Source organism: Juglans regia, chromosome 5, assembly GCF_001411555.2.
Source record: "Juglans regia cultivar Chandler chromosome 5, Walnut 2.0, whole genome shotgun sequence".
NCBI lineage: Eukaryota > Viridiplantae > Streptophyta > Magnoliopsida > Fagales > Juglandaceae > Juglans > Juglans regia.
Window position 1 is genome coordinate 2,696,369 of NC_049905.1, and position 14,655 is coordinate 2,711,023.

At 37.4% G+C, this 14,655-nt stretch overlaps 1 protein-coding gene across 3 annotated transcripts; it reads left to right on the forward strand.

Annotated features, from left to right (window-relative positions):
- The first annotated feature begins 104 nt into the window (after positions 1-104).
- Positions 105-12,003, forward strand: LOC108990719 (phosphatidate cytidylyltransferase 4, chloroplastic-like). 3 transcript variants are annotated; one of them, XM_018964775.1, is made up of 7 exons: positions 105-539; positions 1,113-1,414; positions 5,086-5,276; positions 8,084-8,208; positions 9,476-9,609; positions 10,280-10,395; positions 11,402-12,003. In XM_018964775.1, exons 1-7 carry the CDS (start codon positions 264-266, stop codon positions 11,491-11,493), a joined length of 1,236 nt encoding a protein of 411 aa, XP_018820320.1. In that variant the 5' UTR covers positions 105-263; the 3' UTR covers positions 11,494-12,003. The 3 variants fall into 3 exon arrangements, with proteins under 3 accessions (XP_018820320.1, XP_018820329.1, XP_018820338.1); XM_018964784.1 differs by having other exon boundaries at positions 8,090-8,208; XM_018964793.1 differs by lacking the exon at positions 11,402-12,003 and having other exon boundaries at positions 10,233-10,340.
- Positions 12,004-14,655: the final 2,652 nt, after the last annotated feature.

The window sequence follows — 14,655 nt, forward strand, 5'->3', positions numbered from 1 at the left end:
TATTTGCATACTCTATATAGAAAGAAATATAAGCCTACGTGGCACAGCCGAATCCTTTATTACGCAGACAACGCAGCAAAGGACACATCGTTTAAATGAATGTAATTGATATCATCTCTGAGCTCGTCGCACCCAACCTTTCAACAACTTCCATTACCCCTTTCACCCACTCACTCTACTCCCTCCCTCTCTCGCTCTCTCCGCCGGCGCCAATGCCAAGACCATAGGAAGGACCACCTCTACGTACTCCTTAGTCCTTTCCCATGGCGACGACGTCTTATTTGGGAACTGGTCGCTACAAGCTGCTTCCCCTCTCTCCCTCTTCTTCTAATTTACGCTCTTGCTGCTGCCGCCCCTCGCCCTCAAAACCCCTAGTTCCCACTCGTCCAGGCTCCAGAGTCTGTAATCTTGGTTCGGTCTTTGAACGACACAAAAGCGTTATTTTCCTCCCCCAAAACGCAGCCTCCATGCACCGGCGCGTTATAACCGCCGTCGCCAGGGCCGAGCCAGACCGGATTGACGAGGGCAATGCCAAACAGGTACTTCATAATTAGTCTCTTGGACTCAATATGTATAAATGAGCTAACACACGTATGTATGTGATGTAAAAGATAAGAACTTGATTTTGAAATTGGGATGTTTTTTAATTACATTGGAAGGAAAATGGAAATTAGACTATGGGATTTTGGTGAATTGAACTTGAATATGTGTCTTATTTGGTCAATCTAATGCATTCTATGAGAATTACTCATCAATTATCTCCCTTTTTTCAAGGGATGGACGATAAATAAAATTAGGGAGATCTGTACTTGTTTATAGTAGTTCTGAAAATAAAAGAGGAATATAAAATTTCGTGATTGGTTCATGGTATATAGGATGGTTGGGATTAAGTTTGGAAATTGTGGAACATATGCCTTACTTATAAAAAAAAAAAAAAACATTCAAGTTTAATGTCATGGTTGAAATTTTTTTTTACATGGGTCGATGTTGAAAAGTTAAATTTTGAAATCTTGGTTAAATTGACTTCATTTTTAAAATTTTTATAAATAATTATGTACTTTATGATCAGGAATATGTGATTGAATGGAATCACTGAAATAAGTATGTTGTAGGAAGTCGGCAAAGGCCATACATTATCAGCAAAAGAGGATTCGGTCTCGGAGCTTAAAGAGAAAACTAGCCAGTTAAAGACAAGAATTGTTTTTGGACTTGGCATTGGAATAACTGCTGGTGGTATTGTATTGGCTGGAGGATGGGTTTTCACTGTGGCTTTGGCCGCTGTTGTTTTTGTTGGTGCACGTGAGTATTTTGAGTTGGTTAGGAGTCATGGAATCACTGAAGGGATGACGCCGCCCCCTCGTTACGTCTCACGTGTTTGCTCTGTTATCTGTGCTGTGATGCCAATACTTACCTTGTAAGCTATGCTAACGTGTCTACAATTTTGTTCCATACTTGTTGAACATCAACTAATTTGTCAATCCAAAAGTTTCATCATATTTCTCCGTCGGTTTCTTTTGTAATTGATCATGTAATTTTTGCTTTTTTTGTTTTTGTATGATGTAAAATCAATAATCAGAGAGCAGAAAATCATAGTATCAGTAATCAAATACATTTTTTTCCGAGTCCCATCATTTACTAACTCTTATGGAAGCAATTGGAGCATGTTTATCTTAGGGGTTGTTTCTTGAACTGTATAGTTAGCAATGTGTGATCCCATTCACCCCATATACTCAGTATGAGGTGTCACAAATTATGATACTTACATATCAAATTCATGTGGCTGAATATATTTGATTCTTAAAATTTTGCTCCCTCTTTAGATACCCACAGTCCCACCTACCCAAGATAAAAGTTACCCATTTTCTTTCTGAAACCTTAATGTAAAAGAGTTGTCATGGAGCATGTTGTCAAAAGGTTTTCCCTAGATTGATTTTAAAAAAAGGGGTTCTATTTCTGTGCATTGCAAAAAAATTCTTCACGGTTACCACAGTTGAATGGAATATGGATGTGGATTTTGTGTTCTGCATATATCCATTTCTAAAACTAATTTTGTTTCTAATTGATCTCTTTTTCCCCATGATTGCTCTCCTTTTCAAAGTTGAGCTTCTTTAAGTCACTCCCCTAGTACTTTATGCAGGAAATGAGAGACACTTATGCTTCAGGTGAGTGGTGTTCTAATGAAGTATATGAAGGTGGGGGTAATGCAAAAATATTTTCTAGGTGTTTACTAGTCATACTAGACTTGCGGTGGGTGATAGCTCTAGGACTAGGTTCTGGCATGATTTATGGTGCAGTGGCAGGGCTCTGAATGAAGCTTTCCAAGAGGTGTATAATATTGCACGTGCATAGGAGGCTTCAGTGGCAGATCTATTTGAGTTTTTTGGTGGATTTTTAATGTGGAATGTTTTTATTTTAGAGCGACCCATGATTGGGAGGTTTGTGCCTTCTCAGGGTTCTTCAATCTCTTATACTCTACTAGCTTATGTCTTGGAGGGACATATGAGGTTTTTTGGGCCCTTAACAAGGGTAAGTTCATTGTGTGATAAGAATATCAACCCTTTCCCCTGGAGGAATACTTGGCAGATTAAGGCACCTTTGAGAGCATTTTTTTTCCATGCATGGATAACCTCTTTAGGGAAAATCCTCACCATGGATAGCATTGTAACAAAGTAGTGCTATATGTGCAATCAAAGCAGGGAATTTGTAGTTCTACTCCATTATGAGATTGCCAGTACTTTGTGGAATGATCTTTTTAGTAGAGTTGGATTGGTTTTGGGTTGTTCTCAGAAGGATTGTAGATCTCTTTGTCAATTAAAGAAGGTTATATGGTAGCCAACAAATTGTAGCTGTATGGAAGATGATCCCTATTTGTCTAGTGCGGTGTATTTGGGGGGAAAGCAATGACAAAAATTCCGTAGATCAAGAGTGGATGATTGTGGAGCTTAGAACTTTCTTTTTTGAATACTTTGTTCCTTTGGGTAGCTTCTATAGATTTTGATGGGCTGAGCTTCCATGAATTTCTTGTTTCTTTTCCTTTTTGCAGTTAGGTTTTCTTTTTGTATATTTAATGTGTACCTAGGCTATGCCTTTCCATTTTTTTTAATGAAATCTTCATTTACTTATATATAAAAAAAAATTATTTAGTTTTAGGGGTCATTGAGAAAGTTGAGAGAAGGTTGGCTAGTTGGAAGCGTCTTTACTTATCTAAAGGGGGTAGACTCACTCTTTTGAAGAGTACTCTCTCTAATCTCCCTACTTATTTTCTATCACTGTTTCCATTGCCTGTAGGAGTGGCAAACTAGATTGAGAAGCTGTTTTGTGCTTTTCTATGGGATGGTATGGGCGAAGCTACTAAGTTCCATCTCGTTAGTTGGAATAAAGTTTGTTCTCCCATTTCAGTTGGAGGGCTAGGTGTTCGTAATTTGATGGCCTTCAATAAGGTTTTATTGGGAAAGTGGCTATGGAGATATCAATTGGAAGGGGAGTCGCTTTGGAGGGCAATCGGACGTATAGTGCATGGGGGGGTTGGTGTTCTAACGTCGTTTGGGGGACTTATGGTGTGGGGCTTTAGAAGTTCATTAGAAAGGGTTGGGAGGGTTTTGTTAGTCATGTGAACTTTGTTGTTGGAGAGGGATCGAGGATCCGTTTTTGGTTTGACATTTGGTGTGGTGAGCGGGCTCTCAACAGTATGTTTCTAGGTATTTTTAGACTGGCTTCAGATCAGTTTGCTGCTGTTTCAGACTGTTTTCTTGCTCTAATGGTGTGATTCAGTGGGATATTTGTTTAACTCGAGCAGTTCAAGATTGGGAGATTGATGAAGTTTCAACTTTTTTTTTAGCTTTTTATACTCACTGAGGATTGAGGGCAATGCCATGGATAGGATGTTGTGGACTTCGAAGGGGAGCAAAAAATTCACTGTTCATTTGTATTACAAGCTATTGTCTTTTCAGGACAGCCCTTCCTTTCCTTGGAAGAGTATTTGGAAGTTACATGTGCCTTCTAAGGTGGTTTTTTTCATTTGGACAGCTTCTCTTGGGAAATTTTTGACGTTGGACAATTTAAGGAAATTAGGTATTATTGTTATGGAGTGGTGCTGCATGTGCAAAAAGAATGGGGAAACAGTGGATTATCTCCTTTTGCAATGTGAGGTGGCAAGGGCTTTGTGGAATGGTGTTTTTAGCAAAATTGGCTTGGATTGGGTGATGCCGTCAAGAGTGGTCAAACTACTTGCTTGTTGGAATGGGATTCATGGCTGTTCTCAAGTGGGCACGGTGTGGAGGATGATCCCATTGTGTCTTATGTGGTGTATTTGGATGGAAAGGAATGAGTGGTGTTTTAATGATAAAGAGCGTTCTTTAGAACAAATCTGGAATTTTTTTGTTCACTCCTAACTGTCTTGGTTTTCAGTTTTAGGGAATAACAGTCTTTCTGTTAATGATTTTCTGATGTCACTTTCTGTTTTCTAGAATGTATTTAGGTGTTTTCTTTTGTATACTTCCTGTGTACATAGGTTTCGTCTATACATTTGTCTCAATAAAATCTTTTATTACTTATAAAAATAGAAGAAGTTCGAGTCAAGTCATATAAGGAGTCAAGTTGTATTATGTTTAGTCATTAGACACCTACAGACATGTATAGGCTTGTTGATGAAAATTTTTGGCTTGAGAGTTGTGAAATGCATCTCTATCCAAATTTGTGATTCCAAGGAACCCTAGAACGCTTGTAAACCACCCATCTCTAATCTTTAAACTCCTAAACCAACCATCACTCAGAATGCTCGTAAACCATCCCAAACAACCAGAACACTGCTTATGGATATTGTTCATTCTGCTTCAGTAATTACAGTACTGTTTACCCTATAAAATTATTCCTACTACTGTCATACATCATATTTGGTGTCAAAGCCTTTCTCCTACATTGTACTGATAGTGAAATAATGTTTGATTGCCTTTTTTTACTCTTTATTGATTTCAAAAGTATGCATATATACTTCAGATATGTTGCTTTTCTGACTTCTGGTGTGGAATGTATTTGTTCACAAGGTTTTCGAATGGTGATTAATTTATGTTTCCTACATGTGACCAGGTATTTAGGTCAAATTGATGTTTCCGTGACATTTGCCGCCTTTGTTGTTGCCATGTCATTGCTTTTACAGAGAGGAATTCCTCGTTTTGCACAGCTCAGTAGTGCCATGTTTGGTCTCTTTTATTGTGGCTATCTTCCTTGCTTCTGGGTTAAGCTTCGATGTGGCTTATCAGCCCCAGCCCTAAACACCAGTAAGTTATTGAGAGTTATGCCTCTCTGGTAGTCAATTTATATTGAAGGAGATCTATTAAAAGTAACAGAATTCTCATTTTCATTTATGTTGATGTTTTCCTCCTATTTTGCTATATTCACAATTATTACCTTTTTCTTTACAAAGGAGGTAAATTTTTTGTGTAACGCCCCGGTCCCGGATGGGTCAGAGAGTTACTATCACCTAAAATCATATCTCACAGTACAGATATAAATCCAAATTTCTTAATTACACATAGATCTCATTCTTTTAAACCAACTACTCCAAAATAATTAACTAGGAACACCACAAAGTCTCAAAATAAACGTCAACCTTCCAAAATACCAAGATAACAGAGCAAAACAAAACTACTGAATAAACTCTCCAATAAACGAAGTACCCTCTTTGTACTTGATTTGCTATGCTCACACAGTCTTACCCATGCTTTCTATTATTGATCCTTAACTAAAACATCCAAAACATTTGAAAATATTGTGGAGATAAGAGGTGAGTTATCAACTCAGTAAGCAGAGAATATATACTAGTATGTAAACATGAGCATTTTCACAGAGTAAAGAATGCAGATCCAAAAACATATTATCAGAATATCTAAGCGACAATTTCAGAATCATTCGTAAGCAAAGTCCTTTGGCACAACATAACTGAAACATCATCTTATCAGAACAGAGATCACTACTATCACCAGTGGTAGGGCCGTATGCCACTATTATCATCCGTGACGGGGTCTTATACCACTATTATAACCAGTGGTGAGGCCTTAACGAAACAGAACATAAACTGAATCAAATACAGAATCAGAAAGTCATGCCAAAAGTTTTTCAGATGCCACATCATATCAAAATAGAGTATTGGACAGATTCATATAATTTTCACATAATCAAAAAAGATTCAGATCATCTTCACTTGATCATGCAAAAATTTTTAGATTTCTTATTCGCTCTTTTTGCACAGTTTAGAAACAAAATGCCAAAATAAGCTCATGTTTACACCAGTCATGACAAAAATATTTTTCTCTTATACGGATTCCATGAGTGATGCAGATAAAATGACCGAGCTTGTTTTCAAATTTTCTTTTCATAACAAAACTTGCATTATTTTCATAGAATCAACGTCAGTCCATTCTTTGTATGCAAAATCTAGTATAGGAACCCCGCTTACATGATCTTTTTAACTTTTCTGAATTTTCTCACAACATTGCCAAGGGAATATCAATCATCATCTATAAAATAGTCACGTAACTTGCATAAATTTTCAATTGAGCACATAGTAATTAAAACTTGAGATATAAAAAATATCTTCATATTTCCTTGATGTCTAAAAATCCTCGAAACCCTAAAATATTGTCCCTCCCCAAAATACTTTGATTTTCATATAATTTCTCCAAATAATTTCACGACTAATTCCTAAAATCATATTAACTTCTTCATATTGAAATTAAAGTCATAAATCTAGTGTTCATGTGTCCAACTTTAATTTCCCGAAGTTCCATCAATTTTTCTAAAATAGTCTAACTTTTCATAAATCGATACTACTCGTTAAACCCAAGCCCATTCACGCCAGTTGAACTTAGAAATACCCAACCATGTGCAATCAAACCCAGTCCACTAGAGGAAATAAACCCAACTTAGTTAAATGTTCTACAAGGTTTACACCGAGACATTGAAGAAAATAAAACAAGGTGTGTGTTGTGGTATAGTAACCAAGAGGTAGAGAGAGAGAGAGAGAGTGAGAGCCATATAGACAGGGGGCAACTGAGAGGGGTGAAAATGCCGTGTGATGGTGGCTCACGACGGCACGAGGTTGGGTATGGTGGTTCAGGGTGGTGCAAAGGCACCATGGGCTTGCTGGCTTCTTAGTCGTAGCATTGGCAAGGTGCTCTGTTTTGAATATTAAGAACAGAGTTTCGGTTTTGTTCATAGAGGGTGGTGCAAGGCAGTGGCGCACGTCAGGGCTTTTCCACGGTTAGGCTTATTCCAACGAAGGTAGCGCTGTGGCTTTTTGTTGGTTATTTACGGTGGAGGGGCTGCGGTGCAATAGTGACCAAGCCAGACAGTGTCTCACGTGGTCCGTTCTGGCGGTGGAGAAATGGAAGAGGGCGGTGGCTTTGTGGCTCACGGTGGGGAACAAATACTCTATTTCGGTGTAGGGAAAACATAGGCTTTTTGGTTTGGTTTACGGTGAGTGGTGCAAGTCCATGGGGCAGATCACGGTGGCTGGGTTCGTTGGTGTTGGGACTCAAGCGGTGGCCACTGATTGAAGGAGTGATGCTTCTCGTGGCTGCAGACGCTAATTCACAACGTTGCGTGTGGGGTGGCAGTGGAGGAGTAGAGATTGATGGCTGGAAATGGTGTGAGCGACATTGTGGTCAGCGGTAGCTACGGAGGGCACATCACAGAAAGAGAAAATAGAAGAGAAAGTGGGCGAGAGAGAGAGACAGTGAGTGAGTGGGGAAAAATGGGCGGAGTAAGTAACGGGGATGAGAGAAAAATGGGGAGAGAAGGTCGGGGAGGGAGAGGGAATTGGGAGGGAGAGTGACGGGGAGGAGAGGGAAACTAAAAGGGTAAATGATTTCTTATGGTGTCTTTTGCTTCAACGGGCTGGCATTTCTGCAGGCCTTGGCCTGGGCTTGGGCTCGGGTGTTACATTTTTTCATAACAAAGTATTTTTAAAGTGAAGGCTCACTTGTAGCCTTTTTCTTTACCTCCTTTGTTCACTTAATTCTTGTGTCTGTGTGTGTGTGTCCTTGTTGGTGCTTTTTCAAGCTGTCTCTCAGTTTGTATTTGGCAGCAATAGGAGCAACATGGCCCATTCTTCTTGGGGGACCAGCTCATTGGACAGTTGGTCTTGTGGCAACGCTGATCTCTATTAGCAGCATAATTGCAGCTGATACATTTGCTTTTCTGGGTGGCAAGGTACTTTTGATAGAAATGTAAAGATTATCTCATCAAAAAATAAATTTAATGATTATGTACGTTTTTTCATATGAGTTCGATTATTACATATGGAGATTCTTATTACTCTTATCCTTGAGGTTAAACTATGATGGTTTTGGAAGATCGTGTTCTGTAACAAATTAAATTCCCCCATCACTGATCACAGGGGATTTCGTTAGCTCTGCCCACAGAAAGTCAGAATGGCTCCTGAATTGAACAGTTACTAATGTTATTATAAATTCCTTAGTGAAATGACCAGTCAACAATGAACCATGTATGACATGGTTTGGAATTCTGGGCAAATATATGTCGGAGGTGCTACTTCCACAGTATTTTTAGCTTCGTCCGCATAATTTTATCAACCCAGCAGTTCTTCTTTTAACAGAGAAATAAATCTAATATTGTGGGCGTCATTTCATCTCTAATAGCATCATTTCTTCTCTAATATTGCTGCCATGATAAGAAAATAAATACAAATACTAAAGCAGATGATATATTCTCTCTCTCAAATCCTTGGTGAACTATCTGCTCCTATGGATTTTAACCCATTACTCGAAAAAGTGTCCTTTCTCTATCTCAAACCGTTATGTATTTTCCCTTCCCCCCCTCTTTCTCATATGCTACTTAGTGTTTTTTTAGGAACCTAACCACTGTATGGAAAACGTGGAAGAAATTCATGAGAAAAAATGAAGGGAAGTGATGAGTATTGAGATAAACATGGTGAAGACAGAGGAACAAGAGGGTGGGGAATGTAATGTAATTGTGAGAAAAAAGGTTTCCACAAATCTAAGAGAAAGCTTTAAACGATTACTTCCAGTATCATACTGGTGAAAACAACAATACAGGCACAGTTGATGGTGTTTTTTTAAATGAGTTTGGGATCTTTCTTGCATTTATTAAGAACTAGTCGTCAACCCACGGAATGAGCAGGAATAACTGTCAATGCATTGTCTAAAACTTCTGTCGAAAAGAGTCTAAAATGCACGAATATTCTTATAATTTTGAGGAATGACAATTTTTTTATGTCAACAAACATCAAAATTAACTGGTGAGAATACAAAAAGTTCAAGGTGAAAAATCCAAAGGGGTAAGTAAAGGAGTCAAGAATTTGTTAATTTGTGGATTTTTACAGTTATTTTATTTATTGCCATCATTTGGACAGTGTGCAGAGTATTTTTTGTCACGTAATATTTGTTATAGCCCATAGCTATGGGAGACCTTGAGATAGTTTTGCACCTCAATGCAGACATTTGGTAGGACGCCACTTACTAGTATCAGTCCAAAGAAGACGTGGGAAGGAACTTTTGCAGGCCTGGGTGGTTGTGTAGCCACTTCTGTCATCTTATCAAAGATTTTTTGCTGGCCAACATCTGTGCTAAGGTATTCAATTTTCCTCTGCTGCAATCTATAAGTTGTTGTGAAATATGTTTAATTTGATCCCAAAAACCTCTGTAAAGTGATGATTGTCAAATCACTAGGTGGTTTGGGTCGTCAAAAATTGTCACCCCAAAGTATTTGCGGTGATGGCAACATCTACTGCAATTTGTACTTCCTGGAAAAGTCAAAAATTTTAATTTCTGCTCTGTTCTTGCAAGAATGAAACTAGGAAATATACGAGGTTATATCTTCTGCCTGGATTGGGATAAATTATAAAAAGGATAGGCAGAATCTGTTCTACCTTATGGTCTATTTTGCTGGAAGCAGGAACTTGCAATGTACTGTTTTTTTATGTCTTAATCAAGGAGTTTCATTTCTAGGTCATCTTTCTATTTGTTTGTACTCTTCAGCACCTTTTTTTTTTTTTTTTTTTTTTTTTTTTTCTGGATGTTTGTTTATAGTTTATATACTTCCAGTCCTGACCATAAGCGGATGGTGACTGTCTCTCCTTTTGGGCCCACCGATAGTTCACTTGTTTTGTAAACATGACTAGCCTTCTATCTTCTGATATACTAAGTTCAGTGTTTGCCTTTCTTTCCATTTTTTTTTTTTTTTTTTCCTCTAAGATGAACGTGCACCCCAACTGCTGACGTATCACTCTGGTGGTTTTCAGTGCAATCGCTTTTGGGTTTCTGAATTTCTTGGGTTCCATTTTTGGCGATCTTACTGAATCAATGATCAAACGTGACGCCGGTGTCAAGGACTCTGGGTCCCTAATCCCTGGACATGGTAATTATCTTTTGCTAATGACTGTAAGCTGTGATTAGACCATGAATATAATCTTTTGATACTCTGATAATGGACAAGTTCTCTGTTACTATGCTTTGAATATTTTTTACATACAATGTTTTGGCAATATTTCATCTAAAGTTGGGTAGTTGTTTATTTTCTATTCATATGCTATATACAACGGATTCTGCTGTCTATTATGGTTGTCATGATTTGTTTTCTTAGTACTGAATTCAACTCTTTTTCTTCACTTGTAATATAACATTCTGTGATTCTAGGGGTACTTCTTGCTTTCATGTGAAAATTATCCCAAGGGATTTCTTTAGAACTCTGCTCTAGGTCAAAGAGTTCCAAACTTCAAAACAATTCCTCATCCATAGTCTGGGAACAAGCAAGAAGGAATTACAATTAATAATGATTGGTCCCGAGCTATGAAGGCATAACCTTAAACCTTCATTGATCCTGTGCTTCATGAAAGCCTAATCCTTATTGTGGAACATCATATTCATCGTAATAAAACCTCCCCTACTTGGTTTCTACGCCTTCTAAATGTAGTCGTATCAGATAACCAGAGTCAAACGTGTGCATTTTAGTACAACCTTTTTTGGCACAATAAGTTCAGTCATTCCTCCACCTGAAAAGCAACTTGAGATTACGTACGTCCCCTAAGAATTGTGATAGAAAGAGTGACTGTCCTTCTCCCTTGTTATTTATTTTTCGAGTTGATTGCTCTGTAGGATATCATTGCTCTGTGAACAAATTGAGAAATGGTCCAAATTTTTTACCTATCAAAAAAATTATTGCTCTGTGAACAACTCCCGATCCAACGGGTCTAGTTATGATTTGGATCTGATTACGTAGTTGAGGATGGACACTTGTAATCCAAAACTCTGTACCATGTGTAATCCTTAAGATATTTAGAAAAGTTATTCTTATCTGTTTGTCCGAGTTCCAGAACCCATTGAACTGCTTTTTAGTTTGTTCATTGCTTGAGATGTTCGTGCAGGTGGAATACTAGACAGAGTGGACAGCTACGTATTCACGGGTGCACTTGCATACTCATTTGTCAAAATCTTCCTGCCACTTTATGGAGTCTGATAATTTCTTATGAATGCTTTAGTTAAATTACGAGGGAGTAGTTTCTGCTCTTTTCTTCTGGAGATTAGGATTTACTACTGAGACAATCATGTAGGGGATGAAGTGTTTAGAGAAGAGGCTCAAGATTAGTTTTGCATCTGCAGCAGAATATATTGCTAATTGCCCAAAATGCGTAGCAAAAATATCCCATAATCCTCCACCTATGCAAGTTAGAAAACACACTCGATAAACTTATTTTCAAAGTGCACGGGGTCACTTCGGGCTAACCAGGGCTGTGGATTATGGCGACATACTTCAACATGTTCATGACGTCCCATATTCATATTGATTTCAACGATAGTACTGCCACTGTTGGCTGTGAATACACTAGTTTTTCTCTATTAGTCCAATGTTCTCCTTGTGAGTTCTGATTTGATTCTACTTTGTAATAAAATATATCTATCGGTTAAAAGTGCTAGTTCCTTGGCTTTTTTTCTTTCTGGAAAGTAAAATGCTCAGTTTAATGATTTATATTTTGGGCATGCAATGCTGTTCTTGCTTTGATTCTTTGAAGCATCATTTGTGTGCATCATATATCATTATATTGACTATAGCTGTAGTAAAATTTATGATTACAAAGTTACATGATTACGTTTGAGTAATGAGTTAGAGGACCTGTCAAATATTTTGACGATGTATCAGAATCGGAATTTGCATAAGTAATTCTAGATACAGTCTTAGAGTGTGTAAGTTTTGTACACTCTTTCTGAAAAAAAGTGAGATCTATTATTAAAAAATTAATTTTTTTATATGAGTCTCATATTTACTTATTTTTTTCAAAAGAGATGAATGATGTTTGCATGTATTCCGATTGTAAATATCATATTTCAGTTTGCACATGCTAGCCCAAGTTAGAATCGGATTTGGATACCCTGGTGCCTTGAATGGACACAGGAAACATCAGCTGGGTTTGTACACTGTACTAAATTCATTTTTCAAATATTGATCCATGCAAACAATGATTTCTTAGTGCACTTGGACTCTCAACATCTATACAATATTATGAATGGTTCCAACAGGAGTAGTTTTTAATTTTTGAGCCCATATCTCAAACCAAAACCATTGAACAATGATTAAATATATATATATATATATTTTATATTGTCAATGAGATGAATTTATATTATACAACCATGAAAAATAAGTGATTCCTGCTGGCCAGTAGGTTAATAAACATCCTGACCTTATTAATTGTGTCCTATGTAGCTTTGACAACAATTTTGCTCAGTATTATTAATTCCTTCGAGGATCATGTCTGTCTGTACTCCCCTACAAGTGTGCCAGCATATATATACATATATATATATATATATATAAAAAGTGCATGGCCCGGCAATGGAAGTGGCACTTCAATTATTATGTTTCTTCATTATTAGTTGGAAGTATGAAAACATGATAATCCTAAACAAAAATATTATATATACTTCTATCTATCTTGTCGTAATAATATTGGTAGTTATGATAATGACACCATTACACCGCCAATTGGTCCGAGCCCCCCTTATACCTCTCCATGATATAATATACTTTTGACTTTAAAAGATCATTTTTCTTTCTCCCTCTTTAATTTCTTTAGTTCGATTTATTAATCCCACTCCCAATAATTCCAATGGTTGACCCATAAAATCTCTAAACAACCTTTAATCCAAAGTGCATGCATATGTGATATTTATCGATTCTTATATATATATATATGTGTGTGTGTGTGTGTGTGTGTGTGTGTGTGAACCTTAATATTCCAGAAGGATATACAGAGATCGAGGGTACTCGATGATCCACTCGGACAAGGTCCTCAAAATCCCAACAACCATCATGTTTAGGGTATAGTTTTCTTGGGTAAAAGAGTTAACATTACAGTAGTCAACTTGTTTAATTTGAGCTCATGTGTGACCTACATTAAAAGAAATTAGAAAGTCAAGTTGATCTTATCTTAGTACCGCAAGCTATTAAGCACTTCAGCTTATAAATATATAATTAATTGATGAAAGCTGTCCCCAATTATTTCCTCTAGGCAACAACCACACAAAGACGACGTACGTACATGGCTAGCTTAAATTAAGGTGCATGGGAGCTGCACAACTCATGATTTTTCTTAATTTGATTACACGAGCAACGAGGACTTGTTTGTTTAGATCAAGTAATTATTGATCTCTCGACCTTACACGTGCATGTGTACGTATAACATGCATGTATATTAAATATATCACGCACATATGACGCAGCGTGCATGTCCAACATATATGTTTTTGTCCGAAACAAATATTATCATTTTTTCTATCCTTTTTGCTTGCTATATATAGCTAGTGACATTTTTTCTTCTTCTTTTTGTTATTTATCTTGAGGATCAGATCGATACAATTAATTAATTTTCGTTTGAATTAACTTCTAGTTAACATCGTGTTTCGTATAATGCATTTAGGCTAGATTCCAGTATTAACTCAAGTCTTCAGAACTTGGGCCTATGAAAATAATGAAGAAGACAACTGGGAGAGGGTGACCTAAAGGCCGATGAGTCTCCGATGTCAAAATTAGTAAATTATCTTAGAAGTTTGTAAATAAGTGAGAGAGTCTAGAAATCAGAGAGAGTTTATCGTACCTGGAAGTTGCTATTTATACTCGGATCTGGGAAGGAGACATATCGTGCCTGTCGTTATGGAGTCCGTGCCCTTCATACTGTTCTTTTTGTCAGAGTCTTTTAATAAGACATGGCTATGTGACGGCGTCATCAATGTAGCATGTAGTTTGGGTAGTGACCTCATTAATGCGGCGTGGTTCCCTGACCTTGCTTTATCTTTGGTGGTTCGTCGATATTCCCATGTCAGATGATCGAGGGTTTTCCATATTTTCTGTTCTGCCCTGTACAAGTTTTCATAATCGGAATATGGTCGAGCAATGTCAGGCATGTCCGTTCCATCAGCCACTTGATTACTTTCCTTGCAAGCGTCTTGCTTCATGGGTAATCTTGAACCCTGCATGAAGCTGAGTATTAGGCCGAGGCCCAATGAACTTGTGAAGTGGGGAAAAATTCTCTTACAGTTCAGATATTTGTTTATTACTAGAAAAATTTCCTGCACTACTTGAGCAGTAATATATATATATATATATATATATATATATATATAT